The sequence below is a fragment of the Rhipicephalus microplus genome, chromosome X (genome assembly GCF_043290135.1).
Source record: "Rhipicephalus microplus isolate Deutch F79 chromosome X, USDA_Rmic, whole genome shotgun sequence".
Lineage (NCBI taxonomy): Eukaryota > Metazoa > Arthropoda > Arachnida > Ixodida > Ixodidae > Rhipicephalus > Rhipicephalus microplus.
In genome coordinates, this window is record NC_134710.1 from 241,335,649 (window position 1) to 241,352,591 (window position 16,943).

General features: G+C 47.0%; 1 protein-coding gene across 2 annotated transcripts in view; it reads left to right on the forward strand.

Moving 5' to 3' along the window:
* Positions 1-16,943, forward strand: part of LOC119187743 (Hig-anchoring scaffold protein) — a 632,807-nt gene that overhangs the window by 546,497 nt on the left and 69,367 nt on the right. For both annotated transcript variants that reach the window (XM_075878863.1, XM_075878864.1), the window contains one exon: positions 6,865-7,065. In XM_075878863.1, coding sequence (XP_075734978.1) covers positions 6,865-7,065 — 201 coding nt within the window. The remainder of the gene's footprint in view (positions 1-6,864; positions 7,066-16,943) is intronic.

Sequence of the window (16,943 nt, forward strand, 5' to 3'; positions counted from 1 at the left end):
TTGGAATCAGCACCTCTAACGAAACAGCCCGAATATCATCATCATCATCATCAGCAGCAGCAGCCTGACTACGTCCACTGCAGGACAAAGGCCTCTCCCATGTTCCACCAGTTAACCCGGTCCTGTGCTTGCTGCTGCCAATTTATACCCGAAAACTTCTTAATCTCATCTGCCCACCTAACCTTCTGTCTCCCCCTAACCCGCTCACCTTTTCTGGGAGTCCAGTTAGTTACCCTTAACGACCAGCTGTTATCCTGTCTACGCGCTACATGCCCGGCCCATGTCCACTTCTTCTTCTTGATTTCAGGTATGATACCCTTAACCCCCATTTGTTCCCTAATCCACTCTGCTCTCCTCTTGTCTCTTAAGGTTACACCTGCCATTTTTCTTTCATTGCTCGCTGCGTCGTCCTCAATTTAAGCTGAACCCTCTTTGTAAGTCTCCAGGTTTCTGCTCCGTAGCTAAATACCGGCAAGATACAGCTGTTATATACCTTCCTCTTGTGGGATAGTGGCAATCTACCTGTCAAAATTTGAGAGTGCTTGCCAAATGTGCTCCACCTCATTCTTATTCTTCTAGTTACTTTAATCTCGTGGTTCAGCTCCGTGGTTATTACCTGCCCTAAGTAGACATAGTCTTTCACAACTTGAAGTGCACTATTACCTATCTCGAAGCGCTGCTTTTTTCTGAGTTTGTTGTACATTACTTTCGTTTTCTGCAGATTCATTTTAAGACCCACCTTTCTGCTCTCCTTGTCTAACTCCGTATTCACGAGTTGCAATTCGTCCCCTGAGTTACTCAGCAATGCAATGTCATCGGCGAAGCGCAGGTTACTAAGGTACTCTCAAATAACTCTTATCCCTAACTGTTCCCATTCTAGGCATCTGAAAACCTCCTGTAAGCACGCGGTAAATAGCATTGGGGAGATTGTGTCCCCCTACATTACACCCTTCTTGATTGGTATTCTGTTGCTTTCTTTATGAAGCACTATGTTAGCAGTTGATCCCCTGTAGATTCCTTCCAGGATGTTTATATATACTTCATCGACGCCCTGATTCCGCAGTGTCTGCATGACGGCTGATATTTCTACTGAATCAACGCCTTCTCGTAATCTATGAAGGCTATGTATAGTGGTTGGTTATACTCTGAGCGTTTCTCTATTACCTGATTGATAGTATGAATGTGGTCGATTGTTGAGTAGCCTGTTCGAAATCCTGCTTGTTCTTTGGTTGATTGAATTCTAATGTTTTTTACTCTGTTAGCAATTACCTTTGTATATAGCTTGTATACTACGGAATCAAGCTAATTGGCCTGTAATTCTTCAAGTCCTTGTCATCTTCTTTGTTATGTATTAGGATGATGTTAGCGTTATTCCAAGACTTTGGTACTCTTCCCGTCAGGAGACACCTCGTAAACTGGGTGGCTAGTTTTTCTAACACAATCTGTCCTCCATCTTTCAGCAGATCTGATGTTACCTGATCCTCACCAGCAGCTTTGCCTCTTTGCATGCTCTCCAAAGCTTTTCTGACTTCTTGTATCATTACTCGTGGGGTGTCTTCTGGGTTACTGCTAGTTATTATAGTATTAAAGTCGTGGTTGTCCCGGCTACTATACAGATCTTTGTAAAACTCCTCCGCTATTTTGACTATCCTGTCCATATTGCCTTCTTTCTCCCTTAGTGCATACATTCGATTTTTGCCTATCCCAAGTTTTCTCTTGACTGCTTTGACGCTTCCTCCGTTTTTCAGAGCGTGTTCAATTCTCTCCATGTTATACCTTCTCACGTCGGATACCATACGCCTATTAATAAACTTCGATAGCTCTGTCAGTTCTAGTTTGTCTGTTGCACTTGAGACTTTAATGATTTGACACTTCTTAATGAGATTCTTTGTTTCCTTGGTAAGCTTGCCAGTGTCCTGTCTAACTACCCTGCCTCCAACTTCCACTGCACACTCCATAATGATACTCGTCAGAATCTCATTCATTGTATCTATGCTAAGGTTGGTTTCCTCATTAAGAGCCGAGTACCTGTTCTGAAGCGAGACTTTGAATTCCTGTACATTCCCTCTCAGTGCTACCTCATTGATTGGCTTCTTGCGTATCAGTTTCTGTCGTTCCTTTCTCAAATCTAGGCGAATTCGAGACCATACCATTCTATGGTCACTGCATCGTACCTTGCCAACCACTTCCACATCCTGCATGATGCCTGGGTGTGCACTCATTGTAAAGTCTATTTCGTTCTTATTTTCGCCATTAGGGTTCCTCCATGCCCACTTGCGGTTTTCTCGTTTTCGGTACCCCATATTCGGCCCGAATATGGGGGGACTCGAATGGCCCGAGCTGATTTGTCTTTTTCCGAAGCAGTCGGTGCACGTATGCGGTGCGATTCTCACGAGTGAGAGCGAAAACTCCGTCGGGTGCCAACTGTTGATACTGGGCATGCTGCGTCTTGTCTTCATAGGTCGGCAAGACTTGTGGACCTCCCTCAGACTCACTCACGAGATATACCTTGCGCTGTTGGCTCACTCGGACTCACCGGCATTTTCCCGAGCTGGACTCGCTCGGACTCACGCTCAGTAAAATTTGCTTCACGAGAACATACTCTGGCTCAGACTTACGGCTCTATCTGAGCCTGAGTGAGTCAAAGTAAATCAACTCATGAGTCCATTAGCCTAAATTTAGCTTTTGCTACCATGGTGTCAGTGCTTTTTAACACGAATGTTTCACCTAATTGGTGCTCTTTTTGGCGCCTTTTGGTATAGTGCTTTCAAATACAAGTTATGAGTGCTGGCAAACTCGTGAGGTGATTTTTCTTGACAGAGATGACAGCATAAAATATATTGATCAAGAACTTCTCCGGAAGCATTGGCGGGATGAATTTCATAGCTCCCTCCTACGTAACTCACGCCTTCCATCAATAAATATTGATGGGGTGTATAAACGACACCACTTGGAATACATATCAGTACACGTTAATATAGAAGTGAATACAGACAAGATCGAAATTCTGAAGGTGAGTAGATAGACCCACTCGTCGACAATTTAAGTGGCACTCAATCAGTCCGACTCGCGAAATATGCAAAAAAAGAGTATTGGAAGACGCTTAAGTTAGCTTTAGCGTGCCATTCAGCGCTAACGCTAAAACAGAACGTGGGGCATGCCAACTGGTGCACTTTTAGTACAGTGAAGGACATTCCCGCTAACGCAAATGCAAGCACCTACGGCACCATTTAGTTATCAAAACTTCCCTAATGAAACCTCAAGTGCGCCACTGAATCATGTTGGCTCGAAGCCACCGTTGCTGCGTCTCCGTGCCACGTTTGGTTCAGTGTTCCGTCTGATGACCCAGAACGTATCGTTTTTTTTTTGTGCATATGCCGTAATCGAGTATAATCCGCAAGACTCCTATTACCTGGCTCAGCTTGACTTGCGGCCGCATTTGCCATACCTCGAAAAACAAGCGCATGAGTACAACGTCGCCATCTCTGCGTGGCTACCAAGAATATGAGAGAACCATGTATAGACAGGTTTATTAAGCCTTCTGCACCCCAAATCGACTGTTTATCTCGAAAACGTACCTCTCTCGTCGGCAGTATACAGCTGGTGATGCCTCATTGCTCAAATATGAAATAAATGTAACCAGTATTTGGGAATGAAGAGATTTACCAATACACGGTAACGACTATGAAGATTCCAAGTGAAAAACTCCCGTTTCAGCAGGCACCGCCATCTTGCCCTACGTACAGGATCTCTTGCGTGCGTTAAACGCTAACGCACGCTTTCTTGCGTTAGTTCGGGGTATACGTTAACGTTCTGCACATGCTCAGTTTGGAGCACGCAATGCTAACATTAACGCTAACGGTAATTTCTTGCATTTGCTGTTTTCCGCTGTACTAAAACTCGCCAAAATTTTCCCGAACTGACTCACTCGGATTAACACTCATGAAAATTTTATTCACCCGGACTAACTCAGACTCACGTCTTTATCTTAGTCTGAGTGAGCCCGAGTGAGTCGAGTCATGAGGGAGTGCTGGCCTACGCCCGTCCGCAGTCAAACAATGAGGCCTCAAAGCAAAACAATTCATTCACGCAATGGCCCATACGGGAGGGCCAACGCAGCACCCCATTTGCGCTAGCAAGGCACTGAAGTCGGCGATCTGGGACAGCAGCTGCCAGCCATAGCAGTTGGCCAGGCCCTTCCTTCGGAAAAGTAAGGGATCAGTCCCCAAGCAGCGCGCGGGCTGCCCCTTTTAATCCTCACAGGGGCGTCACGCGCACAGCCACTGCGCAGAACGTTCTCCTATTTAGAGATAGCCGGTCACGTGTTTTCCACACCATATAAATAACAACAAAGATAAATAACAACAAAGAGCTCTTGTATAAAACCATTAGACCAATACTTGAACACGCCTGTTGCTTCTGGGATCCTTGGCAGCAGGAGGACATGGAAAGGATTTGAAGAATACAAAATTTAGCTGGGAGGTTTGTTCATGCCAATTATTCCCGCCACTTTATTCATGCCAATTATTCCCGCCACTTTAGCTTATCAAGTGCAAAAAAAAAAAAGCCTTGTGTGGGAGTCTCTGCAGCCACGTAGGCAATACTTACGGATAAAATTTTTCAACATAGTCTATTTCATTGTAACACTAGCATTATTCGGGATCATTATTTGCATATTTCTAATTACGTATCACCCTGGCTTGATCATGCCTTTAAAATCAAGGAGATAAGATGTAGGACGAACTACTTTAGGGTGGCTTTTTTCCCCGAACAATTCGTGAGTGAAATAAGCTGCCTGAAGATATAGCCACCATTATATCCCCTCATGTATTTGCTTCCTCTCTGCAGGATACGTAGCGTCAATAGTCCTAGCTATCCCCTGTGGTGTATTTGCTTTTGTGTTTTGCACTAAATACTTTTGCTGTCGTTGCTTTTTTGTGTAAATGGCTACTTACCGCTGTAACAAAATCAGGTACAAAGTACCTGATTTTGTTATGGCTATGTTAGTATTTACCGCCTTACTGTAACACCGAAAGGCGCGGGGGGTATTGTAATAAATAAATACACCAAATATGGTAAGCAACCTAAACAGATTTTCTGTGCGTTTACCACACGTTGTAATCGTGCACTCAAAAGAAGTCAGTAGTGTTAAGGTTACGACAAGCCGCGCTACTGAACTCGTTGGCATTGTTATTTTTTTTGCTTTTCGGGTGCATCGTATTTAATTAGATGCGAAGCAGCTCACTGACTCACCTTTGTAATGCTGTCCTTCCGTACGAAAGCGCCGTGCGCCGCAGGTGTGTGCCAAGTAAATCACGCCACTGCTGCACGCTGACGTCACCGTCTATCTCGCCTGCTGCGTACTCGCAGTGGCGCCCGCGGCTAGAGTGTATAGAGTACCGCGGCTCTCTGCTCGTCCGTTCGGACGCAAAACTTGCCGTGACCACCACTCGCTACACCACCGACTCGTCGGTTCACGCGCAATAAAACTCGCTCGCTGTATTTCATGCTGACCGCTTGTGCCCCCACGATCTCCGACTACAGCGCAGCTCTGGCCGACTGGCTCGCCCTACGCCATCTCCGCTGACAACAGCTCTCGCTGATTGGTGCCCCGTCCTCGGACTTCTGCGACCATGCCCATCTTTTCTATCTTCTTACTTCTGTATGTGACTGTCCATGCACCTCTCTCTCTTCCTAGTCCTCTCTCTATCTCTATACATTTATTTCCTCCCTATCATTTTTAAGCCTTCCTTACCCCCCTCCCCTGGGCAGAACTGTGGAGGAGCCCTTCATCAAGGCAGTAACGGAAATGCGCTTCTTTCTTCCTTCTACCCTTTCAAAAGTCACTTATGAAACCTGGCGCGCGCCTAACGTATGCGTTGAAACATGTCTGTCCGGGTCACCTACAAGGCAGTCATCGCCCCGCCGCGGTGGTCTAGTGGCTAAGGTACTCGGCTGCTGACCGGCAGGTCGCGGGTTCGATTCCCGGCTGCGGAGGCTGCATTTCCGATGGAGGCGGAAATGTTGTAGGCCCGTGTGCTCAGATTTGGGTGCACGTTAAAGAACCCCAGGTGGTCAAAATTTCCGGAGCCCTCCACTACGGCGTCTCTCATAATCATATGGTGGTTTTGGGACGTTAAACCCCACAAATCAATCAATCAACAAGGCAGTCATCATTTCAAACGAATCTTCCAGTGATCACCGCAGCACCCGCGTTAGCGCCGTTCCACGCGTCACACCACCTGTGCTCAACTCTGCTGTTTCGCATCGCATCAGCGTTTCTTTTGAAAAGATGGTCCAAGTTTTTTCTTACCACCATATATGCTGGTGTGCTCATTTTGTAGTTTCGCTAATAATAACGGTGAAACGACCTAATGGCCAAGTTGAAAAGTGAGATTTGACTGATGCCCTTGAAACAAGGTATGTGCTGCACAACACCAACGAAGTGGAAGCATTGAGGTGCAGATGTTGTCCGTATAGCTTCAAGCGCACAACTGTCGCCTATCGCCACTACGTACACATCACTGCCCATGAGCCGTCACTATCGGCTTGTGGGAGTCGCTGACGAAGAATGAGATCGGTTGTTCTTTCGGTCTCGTCGCATATGGTTGAACCATTGTCGGCTGAAGCAGTAATCTGCGTTTTTTCTTTTGTGGACTACAATTCGGTTCCGGCTCAGCCGCATTCCGAGAATATCGATTCGTGTTTTGTTCCTGTTAATATTCTTGTTCTGGTACGCTTTTCGGTTCGAGTTCAGTTCGACACCCCGAGAAAAAGAACCAAATTGCATTTATTATAGCTATTAAACTAGCACAAGCGACGAACAGAGGTCCATAGGCATGATCGTCACCCCGCCGTTTGCAGCCACGTGCAGTTTGCCCGAGGTGCCAAATGGCTCGTTCCGAGAGCTGACGACGGAGCGGCCTCTGGATCCGGCGGAGCTGATCGGCCACGGCACCCTGGTGGAGTTGGTGTGCGCCGGAGGCTTCCAAGTTCAGGGACAGCCGGAGCTGCGCTGCTGGCAGGGGGAGTGGACGCCCGGCCTGCTCCCAGAGTGTTTGCCAGGTGCGCTAATGTACATGCTAGTCCAACTTGCTCACGTGTGCACATATGTATGTATGTATGTATGTATGTATGTATGTATGTATGTATGTATGTATGTATGTATGTATGTATGTATGTATGTATGTATGTATGTATGTGCAGTGGCGGCGTGTGCCGCCGGTTAATGAACGACTAGACAACTTGAGTGACCATCGGAACAAAAGCCCCTTTTATTCCAACTTGCGCATGCTTATATACATAAACAACACTGGCGCCACCAGCAGCAGTGCTCGTGGAATCGAAACCAAACAGACCAAAATAAAACACATTTCCTTCCTTAAAAACAGCTATATGGATTAGTGATTTAGTAGTTTAGTGTGTTAGAACATATGCAAAAAACACTGTACAAAAATATAACCTGTACAATGAACGTAACTATTTAGTACTACAAAATCACACAGTTTACAAAAGGAATCCACCTCACTGGATACGTCCGTTTCATTCACTTTAGCACAACTTCTCTTGCTACACCTAGTAGCCATAACGCTCTGGTGGTAGTCTCTTTCTTGGTGGTTGCACCCTGCGTTGTTGTGTGACTGCTCCTGGAGACTTGGCTGACTGCGTCGCAGCAGGCGACCCGTGCGCCTGCGCAGCCGAAAGAGACGTGGGTGCCTGCGCAGCCAGAGGAGACGTAGGTGCCTGTGCAGCCAAAGGAGACGTAGGTGCGTGTGCAGCGTACTCAGGAGACATAGGTGCCTGCGCAGCGTATGCAGAAGACGTGGGTGCTTGCGCAGCGTACGCAGAAGACGTGGGTGCTTGCGCAGCGTACGCAGAAGACGTGGGTGCTTGCGCAGCCGAAAGAGCAGCAGCTGAAGTCCTGGTAGTTATCTCTGGGGTGGGGCCCCCGCATGTAGGCAGCGATCCTCCCCCTCTAGCTGTACCGTTTCCTCCCCACGTATAAAGGGCGGTAGAGGCTCGTGGCACCTTTGAGAACTTGGATGCATTCCACGTTTTGCCGTCAGCCAGGTGAAAAGAAGATGGTCCCTTCCTGCTGATCACTTCTCTTGGATGGCTGAATTCCAGGTCGCCTTTAAATCTAGTTGTGGGTTTCTTCACTCTGACGAAGTCACCAACGTTAACTCTGGTTTCTTTTGCAGCCCTCTGAGCATCCGTGTATCGTTTGCTGCTCTGTTGCTTTTGCTTCACCCACTCACGTAAGCGCCGGAGTTCCGAGTTAGGGTCATCAAAGAAGGTTACCGGCGGATGCCCGACGACATCCAACCGATTTTTTGGCAGCCGCCCATGCAGCAGAAGAGCTGGAGCCCTTGCCGTTGTAGCATCCGGTGTGCATCGGTAAACACCCAGATACTCTGTTACCACCTGGCGCAAAGGCCGCTGCTCAAGAACCGCCACTTGAATGAAACTTTTTATTATTCTGTTAAAGCGCTCCACTTGGCCGTTTGCTTGTGGATAGTATACGGACGAATGTTTGACCTAGATGCCGCGATCTTGAAGAAATACCTCCAACTCCCGAGATGCAAACTGTGGACCGCTATCGCAAATAACCTCTTCTGGGTAGCCTTCGCGCGCGAACACAGCGACTAAGAAGCGTATTACTGTGCTGGTTGTCGTCTCGCTACAGAAATGCACTTCGGGCCATTTGGAATAATAATCTACAAGCGTGATTGCATATCTGCAATCGTAGGGCGCCCTCTCAAATGGGCCTACAATATCCATGCCGAGTTTGAGCCACGGCTGCTCTGAAAAGGGGACTGGTTGCAAGGGTGTAGCTCGCACCCTGACGCTCTTGTCTGCTTCCTGGCATATGCTACACATCTGGATAGCTAGCTCGACTTGGCGGTCCATGCCCGGCCACCAATACTTTTCTCGCAACCGCGCTTTTGTTCGCACCACTCCGGGATGCGACTCGTGTGCTGCAGCGATTACCTGCTGCGTGAGTGACGTGGGAACCACAAGCCGTTCGCCACGCAAGATAAGATAAGATTATCTACCACAAAAAGTTCGTCACGTACTTTGAAGAATGACTGAAGCTCGGCCGATGACGATTTGTGTGCAGGCCATGACGATTGCACATAAATTTTGCTTTGTTGCAATGCGCTATCTTGCAATTGGGACTGCTCAAACTGTTCTCTGGTAATGCAGGAAGGAATTTCGAGAACTGATACAACCTCGTCAAACAGCGTCTCTTCTTCCTGGAAAGACGACGCGGGCAGGCGTGAGAGTGCGTCCGCCACTTGGTTTTGTGACCCCTTGCGGTACTCGACTGTATAGTTGTACTGTAGTAGGCGCTCTGTCCATCGCGCTACCCGCAAGGGGCGCCTTCCTGTTCCTTTGGTTGAAAGCAATACCACCAAGGCTTGGTGATTAGTGAACAACGTAAAGTGGCGTCCCCACAAGTACACGTGCCACCGCTCGCACGCCCAAACACAGGCCAACGCTTCCCGTTCTCCTACCGAATATTTCCTCTCAGCTGGCGAAATGGCTCGAGACGCGAAAGCGACAGTGTGCAGTTTATGTCCGTCCACCTGCTGCAGGACCGCTCCAACTGCACACTCTGACGCGTACGTCGACACTAAGACTAGAAGAGATTCATCGAAAATTCTCAGTAAAGTGCTAGATGCCAGCGCGTCTTTGATCTTTCTGAAACTAGCGTCTATCTCTTCAGACCAAACTAATCGCTGCCCCTTTCTTAGTAGGACATGCATTGGTTCAACCATGTCAGCGCAATTGAGAATAAACCTAGAATATTATTCGACCAATCCCAGAAATGTTCGAAGGCTGGGCGGATCCGTAGGCGCTGGAGTGTCTCGGATGGAAGCAACCTTTTCCTTCAACGGCAAAATACCGCTTGTGGTGATCCTGTGGCCTAAGAACGCAAGCTCCGGCGTATCGATGACGCATTTAGTGTTCAATTTGAGTCCTGCCTCTTTTATGCACCTAAGCACTGCGGTAAGATTCGCCATGTGCTCCTCGCTGCCCTTCCCAAACACAATGATGTCATCAATATAGAACAGAACGCTGCTGCAGCCCTGCAGAATTTTCGATATCATACTCTGAAAAGCAGATGGTGCCGACGCGAGCCCAAAACACACGCGCTTGAAACGAAAGAGGCTGTCGTGTGTTATAAAAGCCGTTAAATCGCGGCTCTCGGGGTGAAGCATGACCTGATGGTACGCTGATGCAAGGTCAAGCTTGGAAAAGTGGGTTGCCCCAACTAGACTATGCAATACCTCTTCTGTATGAGGGAGGGGAAAACTATCTGCTACGACGGCTTTGTTTACTTGTCGAAGATATACACAAAGGCGGATACCTCCATCTTTCTTTTCAACCACCACAATGGGGGACACCCACTCGGATGCCTCTATTCGCTCTATCAAGTCCATGTTTTTCAAGCGGCGCAGTTCTTCCGAGACTCGTGGCCGCAGTGAGAGCGGAAGGCGCCTGAGTTTTCAAGCAACTGGCTGAACTGTCGACCGTGTTTTGACGCGATGAACAAAAGCCTTGGGATGCCAAGTCCTGGATTCAAAATAGCACCAAACTCTTCGACTAATTCTGGTGGAAGGTGAATGGACTCCTCCGCCCCTTTCTTCACTGTGGTGTGCTCCATTCGAGCGCTAGTACGCACCGCTGTCGTTTCAAAGCCCTGTAGTGACGACCCATCAATCTGCAGACTGAGCGCCATAATTGCATCAATACCCAAAAGCGAGGTGCCTTGTTCAACGACATAAAAAAGAAGCTTTGTTGTGCAGTTATTGTACGTGGCATCAGCAAAGAAGCAACCGCACACTGGAATGGGTTCTTCGAATAGTCCAGTTGCCTAATTCCAGCAGCGGAAAGCTGCTGACCTTCAAAATGCTGCCTAAATAGGTCATGCGTCAAAATCGATACTGATGACCCTGAATCCACGAGTTAAGTTAACTTCGTTTCACCAACTACTACCGATACGTAGATTGCGGGACGAATGGATGTCGTAACGGCAAGAATGCTCAATACTTCTTGAGTTATCGAACTTTCGTCGTCTAGTTCACGAACAGGAGCAGCGTTTCTGTTGCAGACCGAGCAAAAATGACACATAATACCGCAACCATGACACCGCTTGTCTTTGGCGGGGCAGCGGAATGAAGATGTGTTGTGCCGAGGTGAACCGCAGTTGTAACGCTGGCCCTGTTGGCTTCGCGACCGCTTCGAGGGGTCGCTGGCAGAAGATGCGGGCGGAGGGGTGTTTTCGCGAGCATTTATGCTCTGGACATCTGCAGTAGCAAATTATTTGCAATAATTGGTTGCCTGCTCAAACTGCGTCGCTATTAGTACAGCTCGAGCGAACGAAAGAGAAGACCCTTCAAGCAGCAACCGCTCGCGCAAGTTCCGAGATAATATGCTCGCAACGAACTGGTCACGCAAGGAATCTTCCAGAGAAGGAAAAGAGCACGTAGCAGAAAGCTCACGTAACGTAGTAATGTACTCATTGATTGCTTCACCAACTTGCTGCACGCGCCTACCGAACCGGTGCCGTTCGACCACAACATTTGTTGTTGTCATGAAGTGCGCATGCAGCGCTGCGACAGCGGTATCGTACGACGACGCTTCATGCTGTATCTGAGAACTGTACTTGACATCTTCTGAATGCGTATCAGTAGTTGGCTCACCGGACTTTGCGTTGACCGAAGACTGAAGTGGTAGTGTGTGAAATATGCGCTGACCTTCTACGCCGAGGCTGTGGATTAGGAGAGCCTTGCGACGGTCCGGCGCACAGTCCGAAACACCAGATGCGAGCAGAAAATTCTCGAAGATGCGGATCCATTGCGGCCAGGCAATAGCAGGGCGGCCAGGCGTGGGCAGGAACGGGGGTGGTAGTGCCAGTCCGGAAAAACTCATGGCGCGGGAAACAGTCGGCCAAAATGACGAAAATCACACCCCTCCTAAACGAGCATCCTCGTCGCCAATGTAGTGGCGGCGTGTGCCGCCTGTTAATCAACGACTAAACAACTTGAGGGCCCATCGGAACAAAAGCCCCTTTATTCCAACTTGCGCATGCTTATATACATAAACAACACTGGCGCCACCAGCGGCAGTGATTGTGGAACCAAAACCAAACACATGATTGATTTGTGGGGTTTAACGTCCTAAAACCACCATTTGATTATGAGAGACGCCGTAGTGGAGGGCTCTGGAAATTTTGACTACCTGGGGTTCTTTAACGTGCACCCAAATCTGAGTACACGGGCCTACAACATTTCCGCCTCCATCGGAAATGCAGCCGCCGCAGCCGGGAATTGAACCCGCGACCTGCGGGTCAGCAGCCGAGTACCTTAGCCACTAGACCACCGCGGTGGGGCCGAAACCAAACAGACCAATATACAACAGTATGTATGTATGTATGTATGTATGTATGTATGTATGTATGTATGTATGTATGTATGTATGTATGTATGTATGTATGTATGTATGTATGTATGTATGTATGTATGTATGTATGTATGTATGTATGTATGTATGTATTAAAAGTTTGTTCTTATTATTAGTATGTCTAACAAAGGGAACAACACGATCCATTAAAATTTTCTCTTTACTTCATTCATGATGAGGGTCCTGGTCTCGCAGACCTAATGTTTTCAGGTAGTATTTGAGAGATTATGGGTCAGCTGCCAGCTCGTATTAAGATCACGCGATACGTGACGCCAACAGGCAGAAAACGAGTGGTCCACACTCACTCTCATGGCTACTGGCGGTGCAGACTTGAGTGCTGACTGACATTCCCACGTTTACGTGCAAATACAGGATGTCCCACGATACTTTAGCCAGAGTTTGAAGATATACCAGAACACGTAGTTACAACGCGACAAATTGCATGTTGCTCAACGTTGCCTGAAGTTAGACTATTTTTTGTGTTCTCAAATATTGTTTAATTATATGTGTTAAATTACCGAACGTTTCAAGAAACAAATATAGATAAAAAATTCAATAAGAAAGTTGTATATCGGTTTGCAAAGCGTTCGATCAAACATTTTTGAACTTTACATCTGTAAGGTATTTGTGTTTTTCTGCTAATTGCGAATGCCCGTGAAATACAAAAACAAATACCACGTGACAAACCCGCTCGCACGTCAATGCGCACGATGATTCTAGTGCTTCCTAACGTTCCGCGTACGAACGACCCGCTTCCCTCGCGCCGGTTCATGACAGCGATAAGCAGTCACATCGGTTGTCGTTTTTCTGGCCGATAGCAAAACGTGTTCATCGTGAAGCCACCACCATCGTTGCGGCCCTGCCGAGACAGCACAGTGGGGCAAATTCCATGGTCGGCTGCCAATCGAGTGACTGGGCTGCGGATAAGCATCGGCACCGGGTAAACGGAAAACAACCAGGCATCACAGCAAGCGGAAGTGCGTTGCGACTGATCGAGTTCACCGATGACGTCAATCGCTGACGTCTTGTCACATTGCCGATGTGGGTGGAGTCACGACGACGGGTCACGCCTTGTTGGTGAGATCACGCGAAAATTTGAAACCAGGTGAACGGGATGTTCTAGCCCCTGTAACTTCCTTATTATAGCACGTATTCGCAAAATTCTTGCGGAAGTATGTTCACAAAGTAAATGTGCGGATATTTCTCTTCACAACAATTTTTGTACATTGGGGTTGTTTACTGGCCCTTTATGTTTTGCTACTTGAGTTGGCACCGCGGCGTCTATGTCTGTGAAGGCCAGGCATATAGTTTGTGTAGGGAGTTGATACAATATCGAATGATATTAGGACCCACTTCTTCGACAAGTGACTTGGCACAAAACATTGTTTAATATAGGTAAAAGATATATGCCAGAATTTTCGAGTTGATTTGCGGAAGCAAATGTTTCAATTTTGAGAGCAGCGATAATTAGCGCGTTGAAGCATAGCCTGCAACAAGCAAAGCTTTCTGGAATAATGTTGCTGCTGATGATAAGAGCTGCCAGTTTGAACGTAACAAGCTTTTTCAAATGATGATAAAGATGATGAGGAGCCCCTTGAAGTAACGCTGTTGGAAATCAAGGGGGCCTTAAATGGCGAAAATAATGGTGTTGATGAAAGCGTTGAACAGGAGGATTACAGCGTGGATGATTCAACGATGATGATGAAAGTCTTAAAAGAGCCGTCAGCAAGTGGCAACGTGAATGGTTACGATGATGATGATGAACGAGTTGAACTTATGATGGTAATGGTGGTTGTACTGAGTAGTGATGATGATAATAATGCGTTAAAAAGTTGCTGGTAGGAGAAATTCGCATGTACAATGAAGAAAGATGATTGACAAAACGTAACTAGTGTGCCCAGCGTTCACATATTGGGAAACTTGTCTTCCTCTAATATTAAAATTAAATTTTGCAGGTTTTGAATTTTTCTACTTACAAATCTATTTTTATTACAAAGGCACAAAAATATTTAGTCCACATGTGTATTGGTTGTTAGAAATAACGAGATAAACATTGGAACTCCATATAAATTCATTGAAAGCGTTGTCATTTGAGGAAAGAAACACTCATGTGCGCTCCCATTTCGCTCCTTTGCGGCTTAGAGTGAAAATGTGCGCTTCCGATAGCTAGGCGACCTGCGCCTCTGCTCTTGCATACATTATCACATATAGCGCTTCAGGTACGCGAATGACAGAGTTGGTAGCTTTAGACGTGAACACGTGAAGGCGTTCCGCTTCCCGCTGGCGTGTCTCTCGTTGAATCAAAGCATTCACTGGCGCGACGTTTGCACGTCGATGTCCGTGTCTTACTGCGGCACTTAATAAAATACTCTTCTTTATAGGTTACGTCACACTCGAAGCAGTACGTGGTTAACACCTGTGGTGTATGTGGAAGTTTCCTGCATGAGACTGCTGAAGTCCACCCAGTCAGCGCTCGGTCGTGTCATGATGCAGTACTTCACTTAACCATAGCTGCTGGATGAAAAAGCACGCTCTTCTTCCTTTCGCAGCTCTCCTGTGTGGTGAAGCAAGTGTAACTGTCTAGGAGGGGTTAAACCACGGCCGCTGGATGAAAAAGCGCACCGGTTACACTTGGTCCACCTCACAGGAGCGCTGCGAAAGGTAGAGGATGTGAGAGACACAAGGTGCCTTTGTGAACTGCTGTGCAATCGTATCAGGCACTGCGCCGTGCTCCCGACCGGGTTGCAGAAATTAGGTGCCTTTTCTCATCTTCTAACGCCTACCACCACCACCAATTGTATGGCTATCTCAGTGGGTTAAAGAACCCTGCACCTATCGCTTCCGGCCGAGAGGTTTTTGGTTCGAGAATCGCCATGAACGAAAACGTTTTCTTCTAGTTTTTCTTGGCATTATTATAGCATTACGTTCATCTGCATTTCACCGATAACATTTCTGTGGCGGAAATGACGTCAGTGAGGCCTTTGTGGACCCCAGCAAAAAGATTTTCGTGTTAACAAAATAAGCTGATGCATAGGTAAGTTTAAGCAGGTTCACAACATTCACTAACTGGACAGCCCTTCCTAAAAATGAAGTTGCTTAAATATATATTGTCTAAGTCGTAGCATTAAAAAGTTTCGGTGCCGTCTGCCAAACTAGGCGAGGCTTTGAAATACCATATAGCAATAGTTCGAAAACGTTTTGAAGAAAAACAGCCTACGAGAAGCGACACAATCTTTTGAGACATGCAGAGCCGAGGCGGTAGGCCATATTATGTAAACGAACATGGTTTACGCGCGAGCAAATGAGAACATTGTACTTGTGTCGAGACGTTTGTTCTACGGCATACGGGAATAAGGACATTGTCAAGAAAAAGGAGGGGAGCTAGGGAGCAAACAAGTTTGAAAGAACTAATTAGATTCTGGCGAAACACTGTCGGGCATTATCTCGAGTGCACCGTAGTTGCTATTCTGTCTTCCCGAGAGAGATGGCGAGTAATTTTGCTGGAAGCAGAGAAAAAAATGGCACGCGCATCGCAGGATGCATCTGTAACGTGGTCATCCTTTTCTTCCCTCTTTGCGAAGAACGGAAATTAGGGTTTGTTGGCATTGCATGACAATGAAACCAGCTTAAATAGCACACGGACAAAATGTGTGCCTTTCTAGTTTTTTTTTGCCCGCATGTGGTCTGAAGTGCTACAACTACGGACCCTACTACAATTAGTATCTCCCTTTTCTACCCTCTCTTGTTTTCTTGTTTCTTGGTAATGGCGTTGACGACGCTTGCTTATGATATCAGATCACACGATGCTTTTGCAGGAGACTCTAAATGCTGCAGTGAACCCAATCATGAACTCATCATTTCTGAAAAGAGCGCGTATGGCATACTGCAAAACCATTTCACAATACTGGTATTCTGTATTACCACTCCATATTTTTTTATTGACATCCATAAAATAGAATCACGCGCAGGAGCAACTGAAATAGCCTCATGAACGTGTCATCGGCAACGAACAAGGGGGAATAAAGTAAAAAAAAATCTATCGCGATTTGTGTCATATTCAACGGACATGCCGACTATTTTTTTTAATCTTGTTAATCAGAGAGCGGGCTCCGCTTTGTGCTCACCCACATTAAAACTACGAAGGGTGTTTGATTTGAGAGGAGTCAGTGCTTTCTTTTTGTGATATATATATATATATATATATATATATATACACGCCCGCTCATTCCTCTTTCTGTTTTCTTACATTTTGTTTTCGTCCTTATACGTTAAGCGCGCTCGTAGAGCCGGGGGGATGGCTGGCGGCTGTTTGGCGTAAGAAAGCCACCGCGTCGCGAGCACTGCTGGTCTAGTTTTGGACGCCGTGTACGCGCTCAAGAAGACCCACAAACGTTCTTCGTCGCAAACGGCAAAGAGCGCCAGCTGTTTGACGTAGACCGGGCTGCAGCTCCGAGAAAGATGGGGAAGGGGGG